Source organism: Hyperolius riggenbachi, chromosome 6, assembly GCF_040937935.1.
Source record: "Hyperolius riggenbachi isolate aHypRig1 chromosome 6, aHypRig1.pri, whole genome shotgun sequence".
Lineage (NCBI taxonomy): Eukaryota > Metazoa > Chordata > Amphibia > Anura > Hyperoliidae > Hyperolius > Hyperolius riggenbachi.
The window spans coordinates 33,081,522-33,108,821 of NC_090651.1; the positions used below are offsets into that span (position 1 = coordinate 33,081,522).

At 45.4% G+C, this 27,300-nt stretch overlaps 1 protein-coding gene across 2 annotated transcripts in view; it reads right to left on the reverse strand.

The window, feature by feature from the left end:
- Positions 1-396: 396 nt before the first annotated feature.
- The window catches only part of PCSK9 (proprotein convertase subtilisin/kexin type 9), a 50,800-nt gene continuing 23,896 nt past the window's right edge, over positions 397-27,300 (reverse strand). For both annotated transcript variants that reach the window (XM_068242442.1, XM_068242440.1), the window contains 7 exons: positions 20,396-20,592; positions 19,081-19,264; positions 16,403-16,573; positions 12,599-12,747; positions 9,760-9,937; positions 6,704-6,885; positions 397-1,718 (listed from right to left, as the gene is read on the reverse strand). In XM_068242442.1, the coding sequence (XP_068098543.1) occupies positions 1,521-1,718; positions 6,704-6,885; positions 9,760-9,937; positions 12,599-12,747; positions 16,403-16,573; positions 19,081-19,264; positions 20,396-20,592 (1,259 nt within the window). In that variant the 3' untranslated portion in view covers positions 397-1,520. The remainder of the gene's footprint in view (positions 1,719-6,703; positions 6,886-9,759; positions 9,938-12,598; positions 12,748-16,402; positions 16,574-19,080; positions 19,265-20,395; positions 20,593-27,300) is intronic.

Consider the following 27,300-nt stretch of genomic DNA (forward strand, 5'->3'; position numbering starts at 1 on the left):
CATCCTGTGTTGACGCAGCCACTCACCGATGCTCTGGCCCCGCCTCCGGTTCACTTCTGGAATTTCAGACTTTAAAGTCGGAAAACCACTGCGCCTGCGTTGCCGTGTCCTCGATCCCGCTGATGTCATCCAGAGCGCACAGCGCAGGCCCAGTATGGTCTGTGTCTGCGCAGTACACTCCTGGTGACATCAGCGGGAGCGAGGACACAGGCGTGCAGGCGCAGTGGTTTTCTGACTTTAAAGTCAGAAATTCCAGAAGTGAACTGGAGGCGGGGCCGGAGCATCGGTGAGTGGCTGCGCCAACACAGTATGTCTGCAGGGGACCATTAGAAGCCCCGGGTAAGTTCAGCTCATTTTCCCCCGACCCCCCTACAGTATCCCTTTAATCACTCCCTTTCCCACTCCCCCCTCTCTCCAGTATAGGTAGTCAGGTGACTCCTCCTCCCTTTCCCACTAGTATAGGTAGCCTGAGGAACCCGACCCCTCCAATTTAGGTAGCCAGATGACTTCCTTTCCCACTCCCCCCCTCCCCCTTTCAGTATAGGTAGCCAGCTCGCCTCCACACCACAGCAGCCATCAGTGTCACTCACTTCTTTGCTCGTCTCCAGTGTAGAAGCTTAGTCTTCCACTTCGTCTCCAATGCTGCCCAAGTCCATAGCCACTGGCCACAACACCAACATGCACATAGAGCACGGTGGCTGCTGCACAGGCAGCTAGCAGCAGAGTACCATGGGTCAGGCACTCGCCTGATCTCCCTGCAATGCAGACAGCATTTGCAAGCTTGCAAATGCTGCACCAGTTTAGTCTGCTGCAATGGTGCCCTTGCTCCTGTAGTGCCCTAGGCGGCTTTGGCCTAAATCCGGCCCTGTGTGCAACCAGGGCTGTGGAGTCGGAACAACTGGGTACCTGGAGTTGGAGTCAGAGGCGGTGGTTCCATAAAACTGAGGAGTTTGGAGTCAGATGATTTTTGTACTAACTCCATAGCGCTGGTAAGTATTAGAAAAACAGTTGAAGCAATTTTGGGTACCTGGAGTCGGTAGTTTCATAAACTGAGTAGTTGGAGTCAGAAGATTTTCGTACTGACTCTAGATCCCTGTGTGCAACTATGGCAAAAGTATGCTCTTTGGGGTGCTTTTGCTAAGGACCTGTCCGAACACTGCCACCTTGCTGCAGAGCGATTAGAAACAATGGACAATGATATGCAAGAAATTCTAAGTTGATGCTAATTTTATGCTGCTTGAAAATGTACCAGTCGAATGCAGCATTTCCAAGCAGCAACTCACAGATTGCAATAAATTCTTTGTGAACTTACCCAATCTAGGGGTTATGGGACCTTGTGGGAAGGTGCTTGTGCTGAAGTGGTACTGAGTTTCTGCTATGTGGCCAGTTCATTTGCAGATCCTCCTATAAAATGCTCTATTTTCATGTTTGTAACTATGTGTAATACTGTGTCTGTCCAGCACTGTACTGTGGCTGCCATTACCAGGTGAGGGTGACAGGTGCACTTTACAGACAGACGCTCACCTATAATTCGAGCTCTGGTCGCCACCAGTGTTTTTGTTCTGGCAGCAAATGGCGATCGCTGCGGCCCCTTTACCGCCTTTTGGATTTAATACTACACAAGTGTTATCGATGGGATAGGCTCCGAGAGCGGCCGAAGTTCGAGAGTAGCCATTGCAGCCGGTCAGCGTCCAGCCGTCGTCACATGACACAGTCACCTGCAACACAAATCACAGCAAGCTTAGTGTACAACATGGGCTCACATAGCAACCAATGGCAGTGATATAATCTGTACAACCAATAAGGTATTGGCTTCATTTAGGGGCCTTTCCACGGGGGTGTTGTGTCCCTGCTGATGCAAATTCGCATCCGCATCACTTTGCCATGCCTAGCGCTGCTAAGGGGATTTTGGTGCCTGGTGTGGGAAACTGTAGCGTGCATAATTTTTTTTTCCCACGCATGTGATTTGGATCCAGCCTATTGATTTCAAAAGAGTCGTAATTCGCACCTTGAAGAAATAGGTCCTAAAAGAAACAGCGTGCAGCCAATAAAAACCTAGCGCCAACTGCAGTATTCAACAGGCCACGTCGGAATCCCTGTAGCCGTGCATGGCACAGTAATAGCGCTTTGACTGCGGTATTGCAACAGCAAGGCTGCTGCGTCTGTTTTCGAATTGGACATGGCTCCAAGTGGAAATAGGCCCTACATATGTACAGTATACTTTGTTTGCAGCGGACATGGAAATTGCATACGATGCAAGTCAATAGAAATGTGAGTTTTCGCATTCCAAGTGCAAAAAATTTGTACGCAAAGGTGCAGTTGACGATGTAAGTAAACTTTATTGGTGTGCATGGAAAAATATAATTCACCTAAAAACACTTCCCCACAAAAATTGGATGCACAGAAATGCAGAATTTCAAATATGGAAAAAAAACGTGGGTGGAAATTGCAGAAATAAGTGTGCAGGCACCCTTTCTGTGCTGAAAAGATAACTGGTTGATTACAGTGGAAACTTTTAAAATGGGATATGGCACTGAGTGCGCTCTAGCAAAGAGTGTGTGCTGGCATGGCCCTTAATTAAATATGCACTACATTTACCATATTTTTCCGACTATAAGACGCTCCTGACCATAAGACACACCTAGGTTTAGAGGACATAACCCTGTCCTCCTCTATGCCCCTTTGCATCCCCCGTGTCCTCTCTGTCCTCCTCTATGCTCCTTTGTCTCCCCCTTTGACCTCCTCTGCATGGGCACAGTACAGGGAGTACCCGACATTGCGGCGGGATGGAGGTTCAAGCCAGGAACTCCCTGCATTTGGATTATGACGCATTGACTCCCCCCCCCCTTTTGGGGGAGAAAAAGTAAGTCTTATTGTCCAAAAAATACAGTAATTAAGGGCCATGCCAGCAGGGCCGGTTTAAGCAACAATGGGGCCCCAGGGCAAAATAAACCTGGGGGGCCCCCCCAACATATACCCCGGAACAAAAATCGGCATTAGGGGACCTTTTTTGCAGCTGGTATAGTCAGGGTGTGAAGTCCCAATTGGTCGGAGCTCCACATTCTGGCTATCCCAGCCTGCATGGGGGACAAGGGGTTAAAAAGTTTCAGGAGGGGGGACCCCACAATTTTCTTTTTAAATTCCCACACTCTAAACATTAAAAAAAAAATTGGGAAAATAGGAAAACATGCCAGGGATCTTCATACAGCCATATTGCGGCTGTATAGCGACCCCTGGCCAAAGCGCTGCGGCTGCGTATAGACCCCCTGGAAACCCCGTCAGGAAATTTATTGCGCTTTCGTTTGATGCATGTAAAATTACACTACCGTTAGGCTTGCTACTAAAAGTGACATTTACCGCATTTAAAAGTATACTTTTTTTCCTTCGAAACTTTAAAATCGATTTTCTCAAAAACTATAAGGTCTTTTTGAAAAATTGTTTTTTTCCTCTTATTCCTAATGATCTCCTTAACATACCCTGCAAATTTAGGGTTTCTAGCATTTAAGGTGGATTTGCTATTAACCATTAAAGTCGGCAGGTTTTTAAATGTGTTTTTTTTCCCTTTGAAACTTTAAAATGGATTTTCTCAAAAACTATAAGGACGATTTTGAAAAAAAAATTTTCCTCTTGTAGCCACTGGGGGCCCCTACAAGCTCTGGGGCCCTGGGGCAGCTGCCTCCTTTGCCTTAATGGTAGCGCCGGCCCTGCATGCCAGCACAGACCAGGGGCGGCGCCAGGGGGGTGCTTGGGGGTGCTCGAGCACCCCCTAGAATTGTCCAAGCACCCCCAAAGCACCCCCTGGAGTGAACTGACTTCAGGCGTCTAAAAGACGCCAAGTCAGTTCACACAGCGGCAGCCCGGAGCAGCAGGCAGGGCTACGGTAAGATGGCCGCCCGAAGCCCTGTTCTGCAGACTCGAAAAGTCTGCAGTGCATGGCTTCGGGCGGCCATTTTCCCGTAGCCCTGCTCTCAGCATGCAGGCAGGAAGTCTCGTGACGTCGGGAAGGAAGAGGATCGTGGGCGCTTGGGCGCTGCGCGCCACAAGGAGGTCGGGACAGGAGGTCGGGAAAGAAGGTCTTCTGGCTGTAGGTGAGTAAATGGGTTTTTCTTTTCTTTTTCAGGTGGTGCTGATTGTGCATATTGGGGTCATTTCTGCTACGGATTGTGCATATTGGGGTCATTTCTGCTACGGATTGTGCATATTGGGGTCATTTCTGCTACGGATTGTGCATATTGGGGTCATATCTGCTACGGATTGTGCATATTGGGGTCATTTCTGCTACGGATTGTGCATATTGGGGTCATATCTGCTAACGATTGTGCATATTGGGGCCATATCTGCTACCGATTGTGCATATTGGGGCCATATCTGCTACCGATTGTGCATATTGGGGCCATATCTGCTACCGATTGTGCATATTGGGGCCATATCTGCTACCGATTGTGCATATTGGGGCCATATCTGCTACCGATTGTGCATATTGGGGCCATATCTGCTACCGATTTTGCATATTGGGGCCATATCTGCTATCGATTGTGCATATTGGGGTTATTGAACATGTTTTTTGTTCAAATCTGCTCACATTACGTGTATTTTCTTGAGAAAACCTGCACAATTATGTGAATTTTCTGGGGAAAGGGTCACCAAAACTTGGGCCCTCTGTCTTTGCGTTGCACTTTTAGGCTAATTTCACACCAGGACGTTGCGTTAGAGGGGGCGTTAAGGTCGCATAACGTCCCCCTAACTCAACGCCTGGTGGTGCTGGATCTGGACGTCAGAGTGAGCCGCGTTGTGCAGCTCACTCTGGCGTCAGTGATGCCGTGATGCGCACTCTTGTGCGCATGCGGCATCACGTGGTCCCGCCGGCCAATCGCCGCACAGAGCGGCTGCTCCAGGAAGTAAACACTGCACGTCATAACGTGCAGTGCATATTAATTAGCCATGTGCCTGGCCGCTCTCCGCTCCTCCCCAACATTACTAAGCATGTGCAAGCAGTCTAACGCGTCCAATAGAGATGGGAAGTTCGGATCTTTTCAATGATCCGGATGATTCGAATCGGATCATTGAAGAGATCCGGATCTTTGATCCGAATCTCGGATCATTTTACTACCGGAAGCATTCGGGGGTGAAATGAACAGCAGGACAGGTCTGTGGACAGGAGAAGGGGAGGGGAGTGGACACACAGAGAAGGGGAGAAGATGGACAGAGGGCAGGGAGTGGACAGAGAAGGGAGGAGGGACGAGCAGAGAGCAGAAATGTTTGCACGTAATACCCACATGCTGAAGTCATATGCTTTACATATATTTCACCTATATGCTCATCTGTACACTTTGAAAGAAAAGGTCGCACAGTGAAAGAAAGCATTCCCAGAAGATATGTGCAGCTGTTTAGTGCCGAGTGCAGGAGGATTATATTGCCTTTCAATCACACTGTCTGCAAAGTTACTGAGCTGTGCTGAGCCAAAAGCTTCCAATGTGTTCACTGTGTGCAACTACGGAACAGACAGCCTATAATGGGCAGCACGTTATAGCCAGTATGTGTGCTCTACACATATCTGGCAGTGGCACCCATGTCCCCTCTCTCTCATCTACCTGTCTCCCTGCAAGGCTGGCTCCCATCTAACTCAGCGATCCATCCCTGCTGTGCTTCCAAGACCCCGCTGCCCGCTGATAGGGGGCGTGTCGCTCCTGGCCCCGCCCCTTTTGCGATCCGAATCACTCATTTTGATGATTCGGATGATCGACTCATAAAATAGATTCGGATCAAAGATCCGAATCGTTCATGATCCGGACAACACTAGCGTCCAAAGTACTGCATGCAGTACTTTGTCTTGTGACGCAGCGTTACACTGTAACGCAACGTCCGCACTGTGAACAGCCCCATTGATTTTTCAGTACTGTGCGGTGGGCTGCGTTACAGGCTGCTCTAACGTGCGCCTGTAACATCCCACTGTGAAACCAGCCTTAAAGGGAACCCGAGGTGAGAATAATATTGAGGCTGCCATATTTATCTCCTTTTAAGTAATACCAGCTGCCTGGCTGCCGTGTTGGTCCTCTGCCTCTAATTCTTTCAACCATAGACCCTGAACAAGCATGCAGCAGGTCAGGGGTTTCTGACAATATTGTCAGAACTGACAAGATTAGCTGCATGCTTGTTTCTGGTGTAATTCAGTTCACTACTACAGCCAAATAGATCAGCAGGGCTGCCAGGCAACTAGAATTGTTTAAAAGGAAATAAATATGGCAGCCACCATATCACTCTCACCCTGGGGTCACGTTAAATTACAGTTAGCCCCGCCCTCATCCGGCCACGACCACGCCCATTTTTTCGCCGCGGCGCGCTTCACGCGAGGCAGGTGGTCAGCTCCCCCGGAAATTAGTCCAGCACCTGCATAGCACCCCCTAAAAAAAATTCCTGGAGCCGCCACTGGCACAGACTAACTGCAGGCAAGCTCTGTTCTGTGTGAGTCAAAATGCAAGCAGAAGCAGCAGAGCTGAGGGAGAGAGTGAAAAAGATCAGTTGAGTGTAGAACTGATGCCGCCCCCTACAGTCTGCTGCCCTGAATCACGTGATTCAGTCTGCTTCATGGTCAGGCCGGCCCTGGGCCTTATATTTATTCAATTCATCTAAGACAACCCCCAGAAGAGAGAGATGACCCACCCCTCTCCCTTGGTGAAATGCTATGCATTAAACGTGTACTTACCCTCTCAGTGATCCCTACAGGCGTGTGCTCTTTCACTCTGCAGGCAATGCTTGGGGCGTGACAGCACAGAGCATGATGAGTAGTCTCACTTTTCCCCACGCACACGTGGTCCTTCTTCCCAGCATGGTGCACTGGCCTCACGTGATCACTGATATGTCCGTTTGGAGAGTGAGAGCTGCAACCTGGAAAAAGGAACATCAAGATCATATTGGTGAGGACATTCTCCTAACAAGCACATTTCTACCAACACCATACAGATGCATTTATGAAATATAGAGGTGTAAGGAAATTTGGGCACCTGAGATAGCCAGTAGTAGAATATGGGTAAGATTACCCATATTCTACTATTGGGCTCTATATAATTATGATAGTAAAATATTGCTAATTTCTTAATGATATTTTACTATCGCCTAACCCCATTCTCACTTAAACTCACCCTCTATAGATGTCGAACCTTAACCGGCCCCTCCAACCAATGCCTAACTCCAACCGACCTTCTCCTTAACCAATGCCTAACTCTAGCTGATGATCCACCCCCCTTCCCCCCCAACGATACCTAACCGTAGCTTCCCCCTCCCCCAAATAATGGCACCCCCCCCCCCAACTGATGCCTTACACTAACTGGCCACCCTAACTAATGCCTAACCCTAGCTAATCCCCCCAACTGATGCCTAACCCTAGCCACCCCCACCCAACAGATACCTACCCTAACAGGTCCCCCTAACTGATGCCTAATCTTAGCCAACACCCCCCCCCCCCCAAACGCTCTCTAACCTTCCCCCCTGCTGCAATCCCCGCCGATATCTGCACCCCTATATATGCCTAACCCTTTCTGAACAGCGACTAAGACCAGTGCCTACTATTTTGCCAGCCCAAATTTCCAGTTATACCATTAACATGGTTGCCCATGTCATTCCCGCCACATCACCCAAACTTCCCCAGTGCCTAAGGCACACAGATTTCCTGCTTCCGGAAAGGAAGAAATTAAGCAAATCAATTAGCTGGAAGGTTCGATTGCCACAATGTATTTCCCTTCCTGGGAAAGTGGTGATTTGCTTGTTAGGAGAATTGTGCTGTTGATAACTATGAACAAGATTCAAACGCACAGTTCCACCATGTGCCAGTACCCTAAAGGACCTTTCAACCTGACCCGTGTCTAAGTCATAACAGGTGGAGTGAACGCAAGAACCCAATCAGTCAAAATCATCAGAAGCAGTGGCGTAGAAATAGGGAATGCAGAAGTTGCGACCACCCCTGGGCCCTTGGACCAGAAAGGACCATTAAGGGCCCTCCTTCACCCATCTAATTATCTTTTTATCGGTGCTACACTGGTAATGAACACCTCCATATGTGCATTAAATAGTAATAATCCTTAACTAACCATTTCCTTACTCTGATTACATCTCTCTGATACTGAAACTGTCCTAGTGCACACCAGAGCGGTTCAGTAGCGTTTTTCGATCCGCTTGCGGATGTGGATACGCTAGGGTAATATATTTCAATGGGCTGGTGCACAGCAGAACGGGAGGCGTTTTGCAGAAACGCATACTCCCGGGCTGCAGCATTTTTTGGATTTCGGAGGCGTTTCTGCCTCCAATGTTAAGTATAGGAAAAACGCAAAACGCTTGATAAAACGCCAGATCAGAGCGGTTTTCCGGGCGCTTTTGTTACAGTAGCTGTTCAGTAACAGCTTTACTGTAACAATATCTGTAATCTGCTACACAAAAACCCTACCAAAAACGCTACACAAAACCGTGAAACGCTAACAAAACGCTTCATTATAATAAGAAGAAATGCTTCAAAAACCGCTAGCGTTTTGCAGATCTGCTAGCGGTTTTTGGTGGGCCACTATCCTTGGTAGGTTTTGGGGCTTCATATCAATAGAGTGCTTGGGGCCCAATGTAAAACTCGTACTGGGGCCCCAAGCTCCTCAGCTGCACCATTTATCAGAAGGTATATTTGATTAGTCTAATTCCAAACTGTATGCAGTTTGTAATACATTTACACAAAAGTTGGATTGTTTTGCCCCTCGTTGACCATCTCATCTGATTATTGCCAAAATGAGCTGGACAGCAAAAGCATTACCAGCACTTGGAACAATTACGTGATGTGCGTGACCAGGGATGCTGCTAGCCTCAAACATCAGGGGCACGTGCCCCGGATCTATCCAGGTGTGCCCTGGATGTCCCCCAGGCAGAGTCAGGCAGCAGGCGGCAGTACTCATCTCTGGCCACTTGGTCTCCAGATTCTGCAAACATCTCTTCTAGGCTTCTCCCCCTAGTGCCTGAGAAGGAATCAGAGGCTAGAGCTTCTAGCGCAGGCATGGGCAAACTCGGCCCTCCAGCTGTTAAGAAACTACAAGTCCCACAATGCATTGCAGGAGTCTGACAGCCACAGTCATGACTCATAAAGGCAAATGCATTGTGGGACTTGTAGTTCCGTAACAGCTGGAGGGCCGAGTTTGCCCATGCCTGTACTAGCGTCTGATTCTCAGATGCTAGAGGGAGAATTGGCAGCTACAGAGGATCTCTCCAGACTTGGAAAGTAGATGGAGGAGATGAGTAGTTCCTCCCACTCGGGGGAGTGCTCAGGGGGAGGAACAGTGAGGACACACACAATGATGCCTGCTCCCTATGGAGGCCCCACAGCTTCCAGCATATCACTACAACACCCAGCATGCCCCATAGAGGCACCACAGCACCCATTATGCCCCAGAATGGCGCCACACAGCACCCAGCATGCATTTTTTTGTATTAATGGAGAGGGGGGCTACATCCAACATTTTGCTGGGCAGGCCTACTTAGACCGCTGTTAAGTTCATGTAAATTTTGCTCCACACATGACCACACCCACAATCTGGTGCTTGGCCACACCCATTTTCGGCTGGAGTGCTCAAAAGTGCTCCAGATCTCTTAGTATCCTAGCAACACCCCTGTGTGTGACTGTGATCTCACATTACATAAAGCCTTTGGAGATACCTAAGCCCCTGTCTCACCCTTCATGGGGTGTCCCCTACAAATAAGGTTCAAAGTTAGAAATGTCACATGACTCTCTACCTGTTAGAACGTGGTCCTCCTCCGGGCAACTGGCGGTAGACATGGCGGTGGTATCATCAGAGGTACTTTCATTCACCTGGCAGTTTGCTTTCGGCCAAACGCAGCACCTAGCAATAGCATATATTCCATCACCTCCAAATGCATTATATGCAGTGCAGACCTTCCTCCCATCCTTATCCTGCATGTTAAAGAGACAGCAAATGACATGAGCCTTCTGCATCTATTCTGTGAAAGGTGGACTTTGAATTTTAGTTAAAGGGAACTTGAGGTGAGAGGGATATGGAGGCTGACATATTTACTTCCTTTTAAACAATGCAGATTGCCTGGCTGACCTGCTGATCCTCTGCTTCAAATACTGTAAGCCATAGACCCTGAACAAGCATGCAGATCAGATGTCTATGACAAATCTGACAAGATTAGTTGCTTGCTTATTTCAGGTGTGTGATTCAGACCCTACTGACCAGAAAGATCAGCAGAACTAAAACAAAAACACATGAATCCAGGCACATCGCCTCAAGTTAGGACATTTAAATAAGCTATTAAGGCGGTCCTAAAGGGGCTGTGGCCAGCAAAATGGCAAAGACCTTTAACCCTTTGCGCACTCGCATGCACACATTCATATAAACGTATTCACGTTCAAAATCAATCAACCATGAACTACTGCTATCCCTTCAGATCAGCAGGACTGCCAGGCAGCTGGTATTGTTTAAAAGGAAATAAATATGGCCGCTTCCATAGGTATATACTGGTCTACAATGGCAATAGTTAAAGTACACAGTAGTCTCAACCACAATAAAACACTTCATATGTCATAACACCAATCCCAAACAGAAAACAATACCAGCCGCCATAAAACAACGGCGTAAACGTGAAGTGACTCAGTCAAACCCCACCCCATTGCCCTAACATCACCCTCAGTGTTGAACCCTTACCACCCCCTCCCTCGGTGCTTAACACTAACCTCCAACCCTGGTGCCTAACCCTAACCCTCTCCATGGAACTTCACCCAACTTCCTTAGTGTCCAACACTATCCTCTCTCCTAATGACTAATGATAACCTTTCTTTTTGGTAAATAAAGTGAACCTCCAGACTAAAAATCTACTCAGCAGAACTGAAAAGGCTTGGTGTTTCACGGCATCAGAACTTTGTTTTTCTTACCCAAACCTCAATTTAGCTGCACAGAAGCTAAACTCCACCCCATCAAAGAAATCTGCCCAGCCATGCTGTGCAAAGCATGATGGGATTTCTGATGTTGTTGTTCTTGCTACCTAGCAACTGGGAGGGGTGATCAGGACACAGGACAGTTGGAACTGTGTCTCATGCTCCCTGTCACCTCCTTTCAACCAAAAAGATGGCTGCCCCATGAAAATACAAACATTTGCCTGTTCTTATAAAACAGAGTGGGTAAATGATTATATTACCTATTTTAATTAACATAACTAATGTGACTAAATGACAGTATGTTTGTTTATACTGAAGTTTCCCTTTAACCCTACCCCACCCTCTGCAGTGCCTAACACCATCCTTCTCTTGTGCCTAGACCTAACCTCCACACTGGTGTCTAATTCATTATAGTAAGTTCAGCTTATTGTGTCTGGAAGCTGTTAGTTGGCATTAGGACCATGTCCATGTGGCATTCCCTTACTGCCCAACACATGACCATTCCAGCATAGGATGAATGTCTGCCACCACTAATGCTTATTCCCTTGAGAACATTTATTCCATCTATTCAGGAAAGCAATGAAATGGGTCCTGTGGTGGGATATCCAACCATACGTCTACGGAAGCAATGTCAGATGCCTCCGGAAGAAGTTTCATTAGATAATCCACAAATCTGAATATTTTTCTTTGTAATAAATCTCCCGTATGTTTCCATTTTACAGCTACAGAACAAACCCACCCAAAACTGATGTTTTAAATCAGCAGGCCCCCTGGGAAGCTGGGTGATGTTCTGGCTCCTTACTGGTAGATATCTTCTGATGAAAAGATAGTTCTTGCCAAGAATAGTTATTTCCTAATCCACTCTGCATCCACTCTGCTGGTATAGTGGTGCCAATTTCCACTATGGATTCTCCACACAGTACAAATAATTTGGAAATAGCCTGGGAATGCAGCCTCAAAGAAGCATCACCTTTGCTATGACTTTGTGGAATGGAAGCAGAGAAGGAGGACACCTCGGAGAACTATCACTGGGCCTAAAGGCACCAACAATATCCACTGGATGGGAAGGCAGACAAAATAACCTGGGGGACTCTCAAGACTTCAATCTCAGGAAGGTGGGAAGATGCAACTCTGGAGGTCTCACCCAGAACTGCTGTTTTTTTTCTCTCTAGTCAATGTCAAGACGTAAAGTTTCAGCGTCACATTTCTTAAAAAACGCGGCTGGATTTGATGCAAGGCAACAAAGGCCATGGCCTAGGGCACCAGGAAGCAAGGGGCAGGAAGTGGGCTGCACACTCAGGCAGTTAAACTTCCAAACATGTAAACCACAGTGGCCACAGATTCAGTCCATGGCCACCCTGCTTCCACAGGGCAGATAAGTCGAACACAGCACAGGATGTGGGAAGCATGGGACAAGGGAGCATAGGACGGGGTTGCTGAAGACCGGGGAAGACACAGTGGACGGGGCAGGGTTGACAGTGGGCCTTGGGTGGTAAAATGTACAAATCTGGCTCTGTTAAACCCTACTTGGTGCATGCAATTCCAAGATGTTGAAGGACTACAGATAGCAACCCCATCCAAGCACGCTAAGGCTTTTCCTACCAAAATGTATATATTGGCCATATCTCTCCTTCTATGAGACATTCCATTCTATGGTGTGGTGTACTCAGCACTTACCGCCACTTGTTCTCCTTTTCTTTTTCCATTTCTTGAAAAGCTAGAGCAGCTGAACATCTCCTCATCTGTGGTGCACTGGATGGAGGTCGTGGCTGTTCGAGCAAAGCCTGATGGGTTTGACCAAACAGTGCGGCACATCAGCTTCTCTTCTAAGGAAGGACACAGGAACGGGTTACAAGCATATATATTCATCTTCTATGGCTGTTAACATACAAGTATGGTACCCTATTCATGTTACAGGTATGGTACCTTATTCATGTTACAGGTATGGGCCCCTATTCATGTTACAGGTATGGTACCAAGTGTACCTGACAAGGCTGGATTTGCCTTTCAGGAGCAAAAAAAAAAATCTAGTACTCAAAGGAAACCTATATGGGGAAAAATGCCCAATGCTTAACTGGAGTATATAAAAGGACAAAGAAATGGGCACCGAGGCAGCGACTAACCCAATATATAAATAGGTGAGCTGAACACCCATCAAAAATGTTATGAATTTATAAAATGTACTATATGTAAATTCCCCCATGCACCATGTCAGCAAGGTTAATAGCAATAGTATACAAATCAACTGACTCTTGGGTGCATGCGGAAATATTATTTAATTAGAAAAATCTTAGTCTACAAAAACACATATAACAAACATATACAAATACAAAAGATTGCAAACTATGCTAAAAAGGGGGACTTGCACCCTACAGATTAGCCATCAGACAACACCCACAGAATAATCCCTTTAGAGGCTGCAGTCCTCTATTTATGCGAATATTGCACCAAACTACATAAAAATAGTCCTCCATATGTATATACTGTATATGATCCTACTCCATATGAACCTCAAAGGGAGATTGATGGAATTAATCAAATGGAACGCTACAAATGATGTGATTGCTTGAATCAAAGGCCAGAGAAGTATAACAGCACAGCCCAGGTGTCAGAACACCATTTGATGGTTGGATCTCCTATTGGACTCAATCGCAGTCCCAGCACAGCATACAAATGTTGGAAAATGTCCGTGTCTGGACTCACTCGCAGTCCCAGACAGTGCAGTGAAATGAAGATCTATATCTCGGACTCAGTCATAGTCTCAAGCCATGCATATTATTATTGCCAGGTGTAGGGAGAATCCATAAGATAGCTCAAAGTTTCAGCAAAGCAGTCATATATTGCGGAGAAGATCACTTGTAGCAATGAAGTTCACCAGACGCTTATCTCCGAAGAGGCCGTCATGGCGGACGGCGAAACATGTCAAATGAACAGCGTCTGAAGACATCAGCTACACCCCAGAATCACCATGAGATCCACCACGGACTCAATCTTCATTTCATCAACTGCAACTCAATTGGTGTGGTAACTATGACGTTACATGCCACATGAACTTTATGTCAATATCCCATTGCTACAAGTGATCTTCTCCGCAATATACAGTATGACTGCTTCATTCCATCTGCATGAATTTCTCTGCTTGGCTTTGCTGAAACTCTTTGCTGAAACTTTGAGCTATCTTGAGACTATGACTGAGTCCAAGATATAGATCTTCATTTCACTGCACTGTCTGGGACTGCGAGTGAGTCCAGACACGGACATTTTCCAACATTTGTATGCTGTGCTGGGACTGCGATTGAGTCCAATAGGAGATCCAACCATCAAATGGTGTTCTGACACCTGGGCTGTGCTGTTATACTTCTCTGGCCTTTGATTCAAGCAATCACATCATTTGTAGCGTTCCATTTGATTAATTCCATCAATCTCCCTTTGAGGTTCATATGGAGGAGGATCATATATATACATATGGAGGACTATTTTTATGTAGTTTGGTGCAATATTCGCATAAATAGAGGACTGCAGCCTCTAAAGGGATTATTCTGTGGGTGTTGTCTGATGGCTAATCTGTAGGGTGCAAGTCCCCCTTTTTAGCATAGTTTGCAATCTTTTGTATTTGTATATGTTTGTTATATGTGTTTTTGTAGACTAAGATTTTTCTAATTAAATAATATTTCCGCATGCACCCAAGAGTCGCTTAACTGGAGTACTTACCTTACCTGGATGATCCAGAGACCTCCCCCATCTTTCTCCTCTGGGCTGTTACAGTGTTGTCCCCTCCCCAAAACAGTATATTGACGGTTGACCCATGTCCCCCTATGCTGCTTGGGGATGGGGGGGGGGGGGGTGTTTGAGGTCTGTCGGGGGGAGGGGCTGGTTTAATTTTCCGGAGGCTCATTGTAATTAGAACCATCCTTGGCTGCATATGGAAAATGGGTAGCTGCAAATGGGGAACAACACATGGAAGGGACGAGCCAATGAAGCTGTACATAAAAAAAGGGCTGCACGTGGAATGGGAGGAAGGGGGGGGGGGTTGCTGTACATGGTGGAAAAGCCACAGGAAAGCTGGCAGTGGGACAGAAAAAGTTTAAATCTGGCCTTGGTATTGAGCGTATTGTTTGTCTAAATCACAGTTTGATTTGGCAACTAGTAATGATTAAAGTTCACTTCCCTCAGTCAGACTGAGTTGGTGGATGACAGACACCCTGCTCTGTTTACTGGTAATATCAATGGGAGTTGTCACAATAAACAGAAAGTTGTAGCCTGTATTCTGCAGTTATTTCTGTTTCCGTGCACCTATAAAGTTCTTCAGAAGATGTCAGCACTATGTGACATCTTCCACAGTACCTTACAGCAGAGTTCCCCAACCCTGTCCTCAATGCCCACTAACAGCCCATGTTTTGCAGGAATCCACACAGAATCCCAGGTGGTGTAATTAGTGTTGCAGCAGAGCTGATTACCATATATACTAAAGTATAAGCAGACCCGAGTATAATCCCACCCCCCAAATTTTACATTTAAAAAACCTGGAAAAATGTTTGGCCTGAGTATAAGCCGGGGGTGGCAAAAGCCACGACCACAACGCCACTCTCAGCCATGGCCGGCCATATATTAGAAAAGCAGCATAAATTCAGCAGATTGCAATAATAAGCCAGAACATAGGCCTACAATGGAGATGGACATCCAAAGAACTCCTGTTGCAAAGTTTAAGCTGGCATAAAAATAAAGCAAGGACTGCACAGCCACATAGTCATGTATCTAAAACTTGGTATAGGAATGCGAGGATTCTCACCACTCAGTAGACACTGTCCCTGTATGACTTCCAAGGCTACAACTCGAGAGGAGGTTAGCCCAGACCTCCCATGGAAATGTCAATTGTGTGGTCTCCCTCAGATGATGCACCACTGTACATATAGTGGGGGCACTGTGGGGGTTACCCAAAAAGTAGTGACCCAAATATAAGCTGAGACCCCCACTTGCCCAAAATTTAGGCTTATACTCGAGTATATACAGTACTTCTGTGGATTTATACAAAACTTTCGGCATTGGTGGGCCTTGAGGACAGGGTTGGGGAACACTGCAAGTTTACAGAGTACATAGTCATGTCACCGACTGTCCTCAGAGCTCAGCGCTAATCCCTACCATACTCATAGTCCAATGTCCTTCCATATTATTATAATGTGTGTGGCTGATAGAGCGAGAATCCCCCCCCCCCCCCCCCCCAAATCTTGGGTTTGCCCCGTGCAGAGTGCAAGAGTTATTGTAAACAGAAGACGAAAAGTTATCTCCTAGGAGAAAACTTTAAAAAAAATTAATTGAATAGCTGCCGATCTGTATTGCTGAAAGTTTGAAAAAATTGAAGTAAGGTGATTGGATGTAAGAAACGGGATATAAATTAAATCAGCTGTAGTGAACATAACAGGAAGGTTGGCACATGTGGGTGCTGAGATGGCATCCATAGCTTCACGAGGTAGAATGACTTACCGGTGGCGAGTTTAACAGGTAGCCCAGCGACCCTGTTGGGAGTGATGAGTCTCTGGTCATCGGGGAACCAGGCCTCATTGATGGCGTCCTTTGTGGAGAAATGGATCAGCTGCTGTCGCAGTGCCGTTACGGTCAGCTCTGGCTGCCCATTTAGTATCATTGCAGTAATTCCTACAAGAGAACCAGTAACGCAATGAGTGGCAAACACATGGCAGATGGGCTGGAAGTGCTGGCAATAAATAAACAGTCTTAGAGGTGTCCATGTATAGCATAATTATCAGTGATGGTGTCTACACATAATTATCATTGGCGTTGTCCATATATGGATCAGGGTTGTGAGGAGGCGCCCAGAGATGTGTGAAGTTGGGTGAAAATTTATATGTATAAACAAGAGGTTGCTTACCTCTATAGAAGACTCACAGAGTAGAATACCAGGGAGCCTTTATTTAAAAAAAGCGGTTATACTGTTAACAACGCGTTTCATGGGACCAGGCCCACTTCCTCAGGCCATCAAAAAACAGTCAACCTTAACAAAGAACCGTGTGCAGCACGGGCGCCGTATTGAAAACCTTCAATACGGCGCCCACGCTGCACACGGTTCTTTGTTAAGGTTGACTTTTGACTTTGTTAAGGTTGACCTTTTTATACATATAAATTATTACCAGTCTCCCAACTTCTCACATCTCTGGGCGCCTCCTCACAACCTTGTTCCAGTTACTGTACACCTCCCACGGAGGTGACAACCTCGACCACGGTGGACCAGCTCCATCAACGATAGAGGACTCGAAGAGGGGTGCGACCGCCCAGCTCCTGCATAATCGGGGACACCGAGCGGGAACAATCTTTTCTCGCAGGCCTATACGGTGGTTGCAGGACTGCAACCCGTGTTTGTGAGTACCCATTCTATAAGAATTCAAGCCATTAGGCGTCAATAACGATACTGCACTATTGGGCTCCTGGTCTTCCCTCTTTTAACAGAAAAAGGCAACTTTCCCTCGTAAGTGAAGGAAGGACCCTTGACCTGTAATCGTTGTCCATATATGATTATCAATGGTGGTGTCTGTTACGGCCAGAACCCGAAGTCTGGCCACTTAGGGATCTATATATGGGATTGATATGCCAACAAACTGTGTTACGCTTACTTTTACGGACTTTGACCAGCCAAGTCCCGAAGAAAGGCAACACCACATGCTTCAGCAGTGGCATCTATATATGATTGTCAGTGGTGATGTCTATACATAATTATTAATAGTGGTGTCTATATGTAAATATTAATGGCGATATCCATACATAATTATAATTGGTGGTGTCCATGCATAATTACCGATGGTGGAGTCTATACAGTATATAATTAGCAATGGTGGTGTCAATACATAATTATCATTGGTAGTGTCTATATATAATTATCAATGGTGGTGTCTATATATAAATTATTGGCTAGGGTTAGGCATTGGTTGGGGAGGTCGGTTAGGGTTAGGCATCAGTTGGGGGTCGGATAATATTATGTATCAGTTGGGGAGGTTGGATAAAGAAGAACTTCAGCCTAAACAAACATACTGTCATTAAAGAAAAACTCCGACCAATAATTGAACTTTATCCCAATCAGTAGCTGATACACCCTTTTACATGAGAAATCTATTCCTTTTCACAAACAGACCATCAGGGGGCGCTGTATGACTGATACTGTGGTGAAACCCCTCCCACAAGAAACTCTAAGGACCATGGTACTCCTGGTGCCTTGTTGCATTGTGGGAAATAGCTGTTTACAGCTGTTTCCAACTGCCAAAAAAGCACGCAGCAGCTACATCACCTGCCAACAGTAAAAATGTCACCATGTAATAAATGTCAGAGTGTAAATCAGGTATTTAAAAGATTCTACAATGGGCAAACATTGACTAAATCATTTATACATAATTATTGTAAAAATGAAGCACTTTTTTTGTTACATTATTTTCACTGGAGTTCCTCTTTAAGTTACATTAGTTATGTTAATTAAAATAGATAGGTAATATAATCTCTTACCCACCCTGTTTTAAAAGAACAGGCAAATGTTTGTAATTTCATGGGGGCAGCCATCTTTTTGGTTGAAAGGAGGTGACAGCCTGACAGGAAGCATGAGACACAGTTCCAACTGTCCTATGTCCTGATCACCCCTCCCAGCTGCGCGCGCTAGGCTTCAAATCTCAAATTCAAAATAAAAAAACAGCATCAAAACAGCAGAACGAGGACAACAACATCAGAAAGCCCATCAGACTTTGCACAGTATCGGGGGAAAAATGGCTGGGCAGATTTCTTTGATGGGGCGGAGCTTAGCTTCTGTACAGCTAAAAAAAGGCTTGGGTAAGAAAAACAAAGTTCTGATGCAGTGAAACTGTTAAAGAAACACCAAGGCTTTTCAGTGCTGCTGAGTAGATTTTTAGTCTGGAGGTCCACTTTAAGGTTAGGCATCGATAGAGGGACAGTTCAAGTGTGAATGGGGTCAGGTTAGTCAACAGTAATTAAAGATAAAATTACCAATATTTTACTGATATTGTACTAGCACCTCTCTATGCTGAGCCAAACTACCACAGCAAGCACCCTTTTTACATGTACCTGCTGTAGGATCTTAATGGGTGCCATGTTTACTGTACTTTGCGCTACCTTTGGTTTGTGACAGTTGTTTGTAGTATTTCCTGTACCTGCCACATGTGCTGCCGCTTGTGACGTCCCACTCTTAGAGGTAAAGCAGGTGCTGCAGTCGCTGGAGGCCCCGACAATATCATCTCCCGGAGCAAACAAGTCAACGCACTTTCCAAAATTAGTGCCCAGAGCTCCCATGGTTGCTGGCTGGTCCTGATAGTTGGTGGCTCCAACCGTGATGACCTATAAAGGGAGATGGTAAACAAATATTTTCAAGGGGAAAAAAGATGTGAATCATGTTGTTTCAAGGAAACTGATACAGTAGAATCCCTTTATGGTAAACACCAAGGGACAGGGAAAAGTGGTTTACTATATCAGAAGTTGACTATATCAGAAATTGTCATACTCAAGCATATAAAGTATACTAACTATAGTACTGAGTCTTAATTAAGTCAATAATTGGGAGTCATTTTTTCTTTTTAATGCTTTAGCAAGTGTGCAGAGAGGGTGTCTAAGCCAATGCACAGTGCTCAATATGCAGAGATTTGCATAGAATAATTACACAACATCTTGTACAGGAAGCATAGGTCTCAGCAGTTATTGCAGGTACAGTACTAATAGTGTGCGCCTCTGGCCACATTTCTGTGCAGCCTTCATGATGCTGTAGGCGTTGCAGCCATGCACAAGCAAGTTACAGATGACAGGCAATTCCCTCAGTGATCAGGCAGCAGCTTACACAGCAAGCATAGGTCTCACCACCAGCTGGAGACTTTGAGGTAATCCACACAGGCCAAGAGTAGAGGGCAGATAGTGAGCAACCTACAAGTGGCTGCCAGCCTGCCCACCGACCACGGCTCATGGTTTTCCAACTACCGTATGATGCATGTGCCCGCCCACTTTCCACTATAGCCAGATAGGGAATACCAAAGGGGCCAAAAGACAGGTTTACTATAACAAAAATTATATTATATCAGGGTTTACTATACCAGGCATTACTCCCATAAACTTATAATAGGGCTTGGCAGGGACCTGGACACTTAGTTTACTATATCCGAATGTTTACTATATCAGAGTTTACTATAGTGAAATTATACTGTAGCAAGTTGGGATTATACATAAAACTTGTCAAAACCATTTACTGTTATATAAGGTTAACTGCTGAGTGAAAGCTGGGCTATATCTTGCAACAATGGCCTTCAACCAGTTGTAGCTGCTTGAGGTGTGATTGGTCAGCTGAAGTTGTATATCAGTTATAAACAATTCAAATGGCCATCAAACTGTTGGTGGTCAGCAGAGATGATCAATGAGATGCAAATAATTTTGCCCGGAAGGCATCAAACTGACAAGTTTTCCCATTTTTCATGATGGGGTTACCTCTGGTTCTGAAGCTGGAGAATAGAGGCAGGCGTCATCCTTATAATTCCCAGCCGCTGCAATGATCACCACCCCAGATCGGATGAGCGCTCGGCTGGCCATGTTGAGGGATTGGCTGTACCCTCCCACAAAGGGGATGAGGATGATCAGTGGGCTGTAGGGCTGCTCAATCAGTGTCTTCCTGATGTACTCCAGACCTGGAAACAACGTAAAAAGTCACATTTATAAACTCTACACTTTACAGTATTCAGTAGAAGATACTACCTAGAAGTGTATTTTTATGTTCTATATACAATAAATAATGACAAACTGAACCGTATGATTACAATAAGTTGGAGGAGGCGCTACAAACAGTTGTGAACAGCTTGGAAGCAGCATGAAATAAACAATCTTACCTCGGTAGAGGAAGGATAGTAAGAAATATTGTTTATTGGACACTTAGGACGACGCGTTTCACCCTGCCTTACCCGCTTCTTCAGGGTAATACAATACAGTGTGTGTAACTTGAGCACCTTGTGCTGTGAACACCTCCTCCCACCTATTTAGTTTGTTCCACCTAGTAGTCGTGGTCATGCCTAGGAAAACTCATGGAGAAGCATGTGATCAGTTTTGTCAGGTGATACATATGTAAGTCTCTGATCTTCTAGTCATGATCATGTGCTGAACCAGGATGTGATCACAGCAAATCAGAGCTTTGCAAATCTATCAGCTGATCAAACAAATCACATGCTTCTTCAATAGTTCTCCTAGACATGTTTATCACTAATCCCTAGCTAAGGGCTTTCCCTGTGATATTAGACCATTTCATTTTTTCTCCACAGACCTGTTACTGTAGTAACCCAAATCAGCATTTCTTGCACCAGTTATCCCATTCTCTGGAATGCTTCACTATATTGGTGCTCCTGGTTTCTTTTTTGGTCCCTGGAGTTCATCCTTTCAATTTCATTCACTGCATATGGTCATTAGAATGATTACAATGCTCATGGCCATGACAAGGCAGGCAATTTATGGAGCGGTTTAGTGACTACTTTGCAGTGTTACCTCCCCTGGCGCACTAAGTGTTAAAGTTGGGGCATTTATAGGGTCTGGAAATAACTGCAAATTGTCTCCCTGATCTGAAGTTTTGGACCAGATTTATAAAAGTCCTCCCAGGCCACAGAACATCAGAGAACATCCTGTAAACCTACCTATTAGGCGGGAAGCACATGCAACTCGTAAGCCGGTAAGCTAAACAGAGACTTTAGACTTTTGTGGTTACATAAAACTATCTTTATAGGTCATTTGAGGTAGCAATTCTGGAACGATTTCTATACAAACAAGCTGTCTGGCTCCCAGCAGAGGGGGCGTGTTCTAATCTAGGTGAAGTGGCACAATGCTGAATTTCCTGCAATAACAATAGGTATTGAGCAAGAGTAATGTGCTTGACAGTCTGCTATGAAAAGACCAAAAACTTCAGTGGACACCTCTACCCACTTTATATTTTTTGTCCGAGATAATCAGGAATAATTATTTTGGCCGAGGTAAATCTAAAACTTGGTACACACATCCAATTTTGATTGACCAATCACCGGCCAATTTTACCACCTCGAAGTTGTATGAGAACCAGCAGATTTTGAATACTAGGAACAGATGATGTAGGTAAGCTCTCATATTACATGGATGTGTAAAATTGGCCAAGCATTGGCCAATCGAAGTTGGATGTGTGTACCAGGCTTAAAGCATGTATGTATCTATACTTGTGTTATGTCAGACCATGTAAGGGTAGTAAATTTGTGGTTGTGTGATTGACCCACACGCCTACAGCAAGAACGTCTGAAGAAGCCCATTGGGCGAAATGTGTCACGTGGTTGAGCGTCATCACGCTGGTCCTCCCGTGCCTCCACTCTCTTCCTCGTCAGCCTATGCACTCAGATGACGCCGTCGCGCGGAAATTGAAATGGACATTACAGCTTGGTGGAACCGCTTGGAAGCCTCATAGCGGCCATTAATACAGCAGGTCATGTGAGTACCGGCTCTGCCGGCTGCAAATAGCTACAAGCGCATATGGTTTGAGTTGATCTAGTGCCATTACATACAGTGTTGTTACATACAGTGCGCTTTCTGGAGAGCATTGTGGAAAACCTGCCTGCACTATTATTCTGGTTGCGAGGTTGTGCATACATATACAGGATCTTCTCAAAAAATTAGCATATTGTGATAAAGTTCATTATTTTCTGTAATGTACTGATAAACATTAGACTTTCATATATTTTAGATTCAAATACACACAACTGAAGTAGTTCAAGCCTTTTATTGTTTTAATATTGATGATTTTGGCATACAGCTCATGAAAACCCAAATTTCCTATCTCAAAAAATTAGCATATTTTATCCGACCAATAAAAGAAAAGTGTTTTTAAAACAAAAAAAGTCAACCTTCAAATAATTATGTTCAGCTATGCACTCAATACTTGGTCGGGAATCCTTTTGCAGAAATGACTGCTTCAATGCGGCGTGGCATGGAGGTAATCAGCCTGTGGCACTGCTCAGGTGTTATGGAGGCCCAGGATGCTTCGATAGCGGCCTTAAGCTCATCCAGAGTGTTGGGTCTTGCGTGTCTCAACTTTCTCTTCACAATATCCCACAGATTTTCTATGGGGTTCAGGTCAGGAGAGTTGGCAAGCTTATTGAGCACAGTAATACCATGGTCAGTAAACCATTTACCAGTGGTTTTGGCACTGTGAGCAGGTGCCCAGTCGTGCTGAAAAATTAAATCTTCATCTCCATAAAGCTTTTCAGCGGATGGAAGCATTAAGTGCTCCAAAATCTCCTGATAGCTAGCTGCATTGACCCTGCCCTTGATAAAACACAGTGGACCAACACCAGCAGCTGACATGGCACCCCAGACCATCACTGACTGTGGGTACTTGACACTGGACTTCAGGCATTTTGGCATTTCCCTCTCCCCAGTCTTCCTCCAGACTCTGGCACCTTGATTTCCGAATGACATGTAAAAGTTACTTTCATCCGAAAAAAGTACTTTGGACCACTGAGCAACAGTCCAGTGCTGCTTCTCTGTAGCCCAGGTCAGGCACTTCTGCCGCTGTTTCTGGTTCAAAAGTGGGTTCATGCTTCCACCTGCTGAAAAGCTTTATGGAGATGAAGATTTCATTTTTCAGCACGACCTGGCACCTGCTCACAGTGCCAAAACCACTGGTAAATGGTTTACTGACCATGGTATTACTGTGCTCAATTGGCCTGCCAACTCTCCTGACCTGAACCCCATAGAAAATCTGTGGGATATTGTGAAGAGAAAGTTGAGACACGCAAGACCCAACACTCTGGATGAGCTTAAGGCCGCTATCAAAGCATCCTGGGCCTCCATAACACCTGAGCAGTGCCACAGGCTGATTGCCTCCATGCCACGCCGCATTGAAGCAGTCATTTCTGCAAGGGATTCCCGACCAAGTATTGAGTGCATAGCTGAACATAATTATTTGAAGGTTGACTTTTTTTGTTTTAAAAACGCTTTTCTTTTATTGGTCGGATGAAATATGCTAATTTTTTGAGATAGGAAATTTGGGTTTTCATGAGCTGTATGCCAAAATCATCAATATTAAAACAATAAAAGGCTTGAACTACTTCAGTTGTGTGTATTTGAATCTAAAATATATGAAAGTCTAATGTTTATCAGTACATTACAGAAAATAATGAACTTTATCACAATATGCTAATTTTTTGAGAAGATCCTGTATATATGAACGTAATAAGAGGGTTTTTCATTGGAAAGAGGCATGCTAAAATTGCACACGGGTTGGATTGAAGAGTTGTGAGCTGATGAAAATATAGTAGATACCATAGGATTACTCATAAAGGGGCCTGAAGAGAAAATTACCAGTAACTTGTCATCTATAGGTGCACCTATAAAGCTCCTGTGTTAACCCTTTCAGCATCACTATATCAGAAGAATTTTAAATGTGTGTCTACAGCTAATATTTGAATGTAATTAATAAAATGTTTACAATTTGCATAACCTAGCCTCCTTATCTAATTTAATTATACGGTTTTATAGGTGAGACGGTTTAAACTTGAGTGGTTGATATCCTGCATACATTTGTTTTTTTCTGTTTGTTAAAGAGGAACTGTAGTGAACATAACATAATGATTAAAATTGCTTATTTTACTTTTTTACAATAGTCATTTATAAATGATTTAATCAGTGATTGCCCATTGAAAAATCTTTCCTCACCTCTATTTACATTCTAAAATTTATCACAGATGGAGACATCTTTAGTCCTGTCCGATGATCTCTGTGGAATGTTTGTTTACTGAGAGTTCTATGCACAAAGGGAGATGCTGCTTGCTTGGCAGTTGGAAACTGCAGTTTTTTTCCCGCAATGCAACAAGGCTTACAGACAGGAAACTGTCAGGGCCATGGTCATGACATCACACTGTGGGAGGGGTTTCACCACAATATCATGAAAGCAGACCTGAGCTCAAACAAAATTACGGATTAATTCCTTTTATAATACAATGTACAAAATGCACGTTTCGGGTGGGAGCCTCCCGCCCGAAACGTTGTACTTGTCTGCATTACGTACACTGCATAATTATAGGAACTACAGAAGGTACTTAACCTCTTTGGCAGTATGATTAGTTCTGGATTTTAGGGTCTAAAAGCTGTGAATTTTTTTTTCAGTTTTTAGACTCTAAATTTCAGACCTAATCACAAGCCAGAGGAACCCCCAGCCAGTTCAGGCAGCCCCTGTACTAAACTCACCTCCTCCAGATCCAGAGCTGCATTTCTTCCTCCTGTCCTCTGGGGGGCGCCCTATCCCTATGATGAAATTGCCGTCTGTCGTCACGTGACCAGGGATGATCTCTGACATTAATCACGAGTGATCACTTGTGATTCAAATGAGGATTAATGACAGCATCTGAGCTGCGGGGATAGGAAGGGTTATTTACCCATAACTTTCACAGAGGGATCAAGAGTCTCTAAGGATAAGGAGACAAAGAAGACTGTTGCTCCGCTACCCGCTATGTAGTAGCCTGCCCGGCGGTTGCCCCGATCCAGGGTCGCGAATACCGTTAGGGAGGTTAACACATGTGACTGGATAGTGTACTAAAGGGAACCAGAGACGAAGCACCCTCATGTATTTTACCATATATAACCGTGGGAACATTAGAGAAAACACCTACCCTGCTCTCTGTTTCATTCTGCACTGCACAGCTTGCTTCTAATCAGCCCTGATAAAATCCCTGACTAAACATTCAGTCTGGCTTTGTTCAGGAATATTTATAGCTCAGTCTGTGTTCTCTGGTGTGTTTTCAAGTCCAAGCCTGTCCCCTGCTGGTTCTGCTCAGGAATCATTATAGCTGAGTCATTATAGCAAAGCCAGACTGAATGCTCAGCCGGGGATTTTATCAGGTCTGCTAAGAAACAAGCTGTGCAGTGCAGAATGAAACAGAAAGCATGGTATGTGTTTTCTCTAATGTTCCCACTGATCTATATGGTAAAATACATGAGGGTGCTTCGTCTCTGGTTCACTTTAAAGTGGATCCGAGGGAGGCGCATGCGCGGAGCCAGCCTGAACGGATGCAGGCAAAGTGAGCTCCGTGACTACACTGCATAAAACGCCCTAAAAAGCATTCCAGAGACGACTAAAGGACACTTCCGAGAGACCCACACGTATGGAGGATGTCACAGAGAGGAAAAAAGAATAAAACCAAGGTCTCTACAGCCTCTACACAAACTTTACCAGACTTCTTCCAGAAGCGCAACACCAGACAGGGCACCAAAATGGCGGACGGAGCTTGCTCATCATCCCCGGCAGCCGAAGACTCTGAGGTAATGGAGGCACAGGCGGACATCTCCTCCAAAACGCACCCGGAGTTGCTCTCATCCATCAAGCTGCTATTCAAAACAGAATTGGCTGTTGCAGTTACCAGCATTAATGCTGAAATCCGGGACATCGGAACTCGTGTGAACACACTGGAGACTCGATGCGACAATATGGCGGATGCCATCGCGGCTGACAAAAAAGTACAAACAGCACAAGACCTAAGAATTGCCCAATTAGAGGAGCGACTCGAAGACTTTGAAAATCGGGCTCGCAGATCGAATCTTAGGATCCGCGGGCTCCCTGAATCTTACACCGCACTTAGGGAGGTGGCAGGAACTCTTTTTACCACCATGCTACCCCAAGCAGAACCCGGCCTATTCCGCATTGATAGGATTCACAGGGCCTTGGGGAAGCCCCGCAACCCCGACCTCCCAAGAGACAGATCAACTAATGAATGCCGCCCGCCAGCTGCAGACATTGCCGGGAGTCCCGGAATCCGTCCAGCTATACTCAGACTTAGCCCCGGGCACACTACAAAAACGAAAGTCTTTGAGACCGATCGCTCAGGCCCTACGAAAAGAGAGTATCCCATACCGCTGGACCTTCCCATGCAGGCTGACATTTCAACACCAAGGTTCTTCATATACCATCAAGTCTATGGAAGAAGGACTACCTATCTGCTCATCGCTAAAAATTGATGTCGTAGTCCCACCATCGTCATCTCCTCAGCCACTGCAACAGTCACCTAGGCCAGAGAGAGTTTGGACACCAGTATCCCAAAGATCGTCTTCCTCCACTTCACGTACATCCTCACCATCTCGATAAGTACCTGAAGGAGTTAGCTCTGAAGGCCCACGATGACTCCATCTTTAATCCTCGTGATGCGCTGACATTTGCTTTGCTCCTCGCCCCCCTCTTCCACCATCCTAATCCACTGCATAATTCTACAGAATCGGTCTATGGGTATGTACTGTGAAAAATCCTCTTTTTATCACCATGTTTTTCTGTCTCTCTCCCCTCCCGGGACCATATGACACACTGGCTTCACATCTTAAATACCTCATGACATGAGCCAGACACC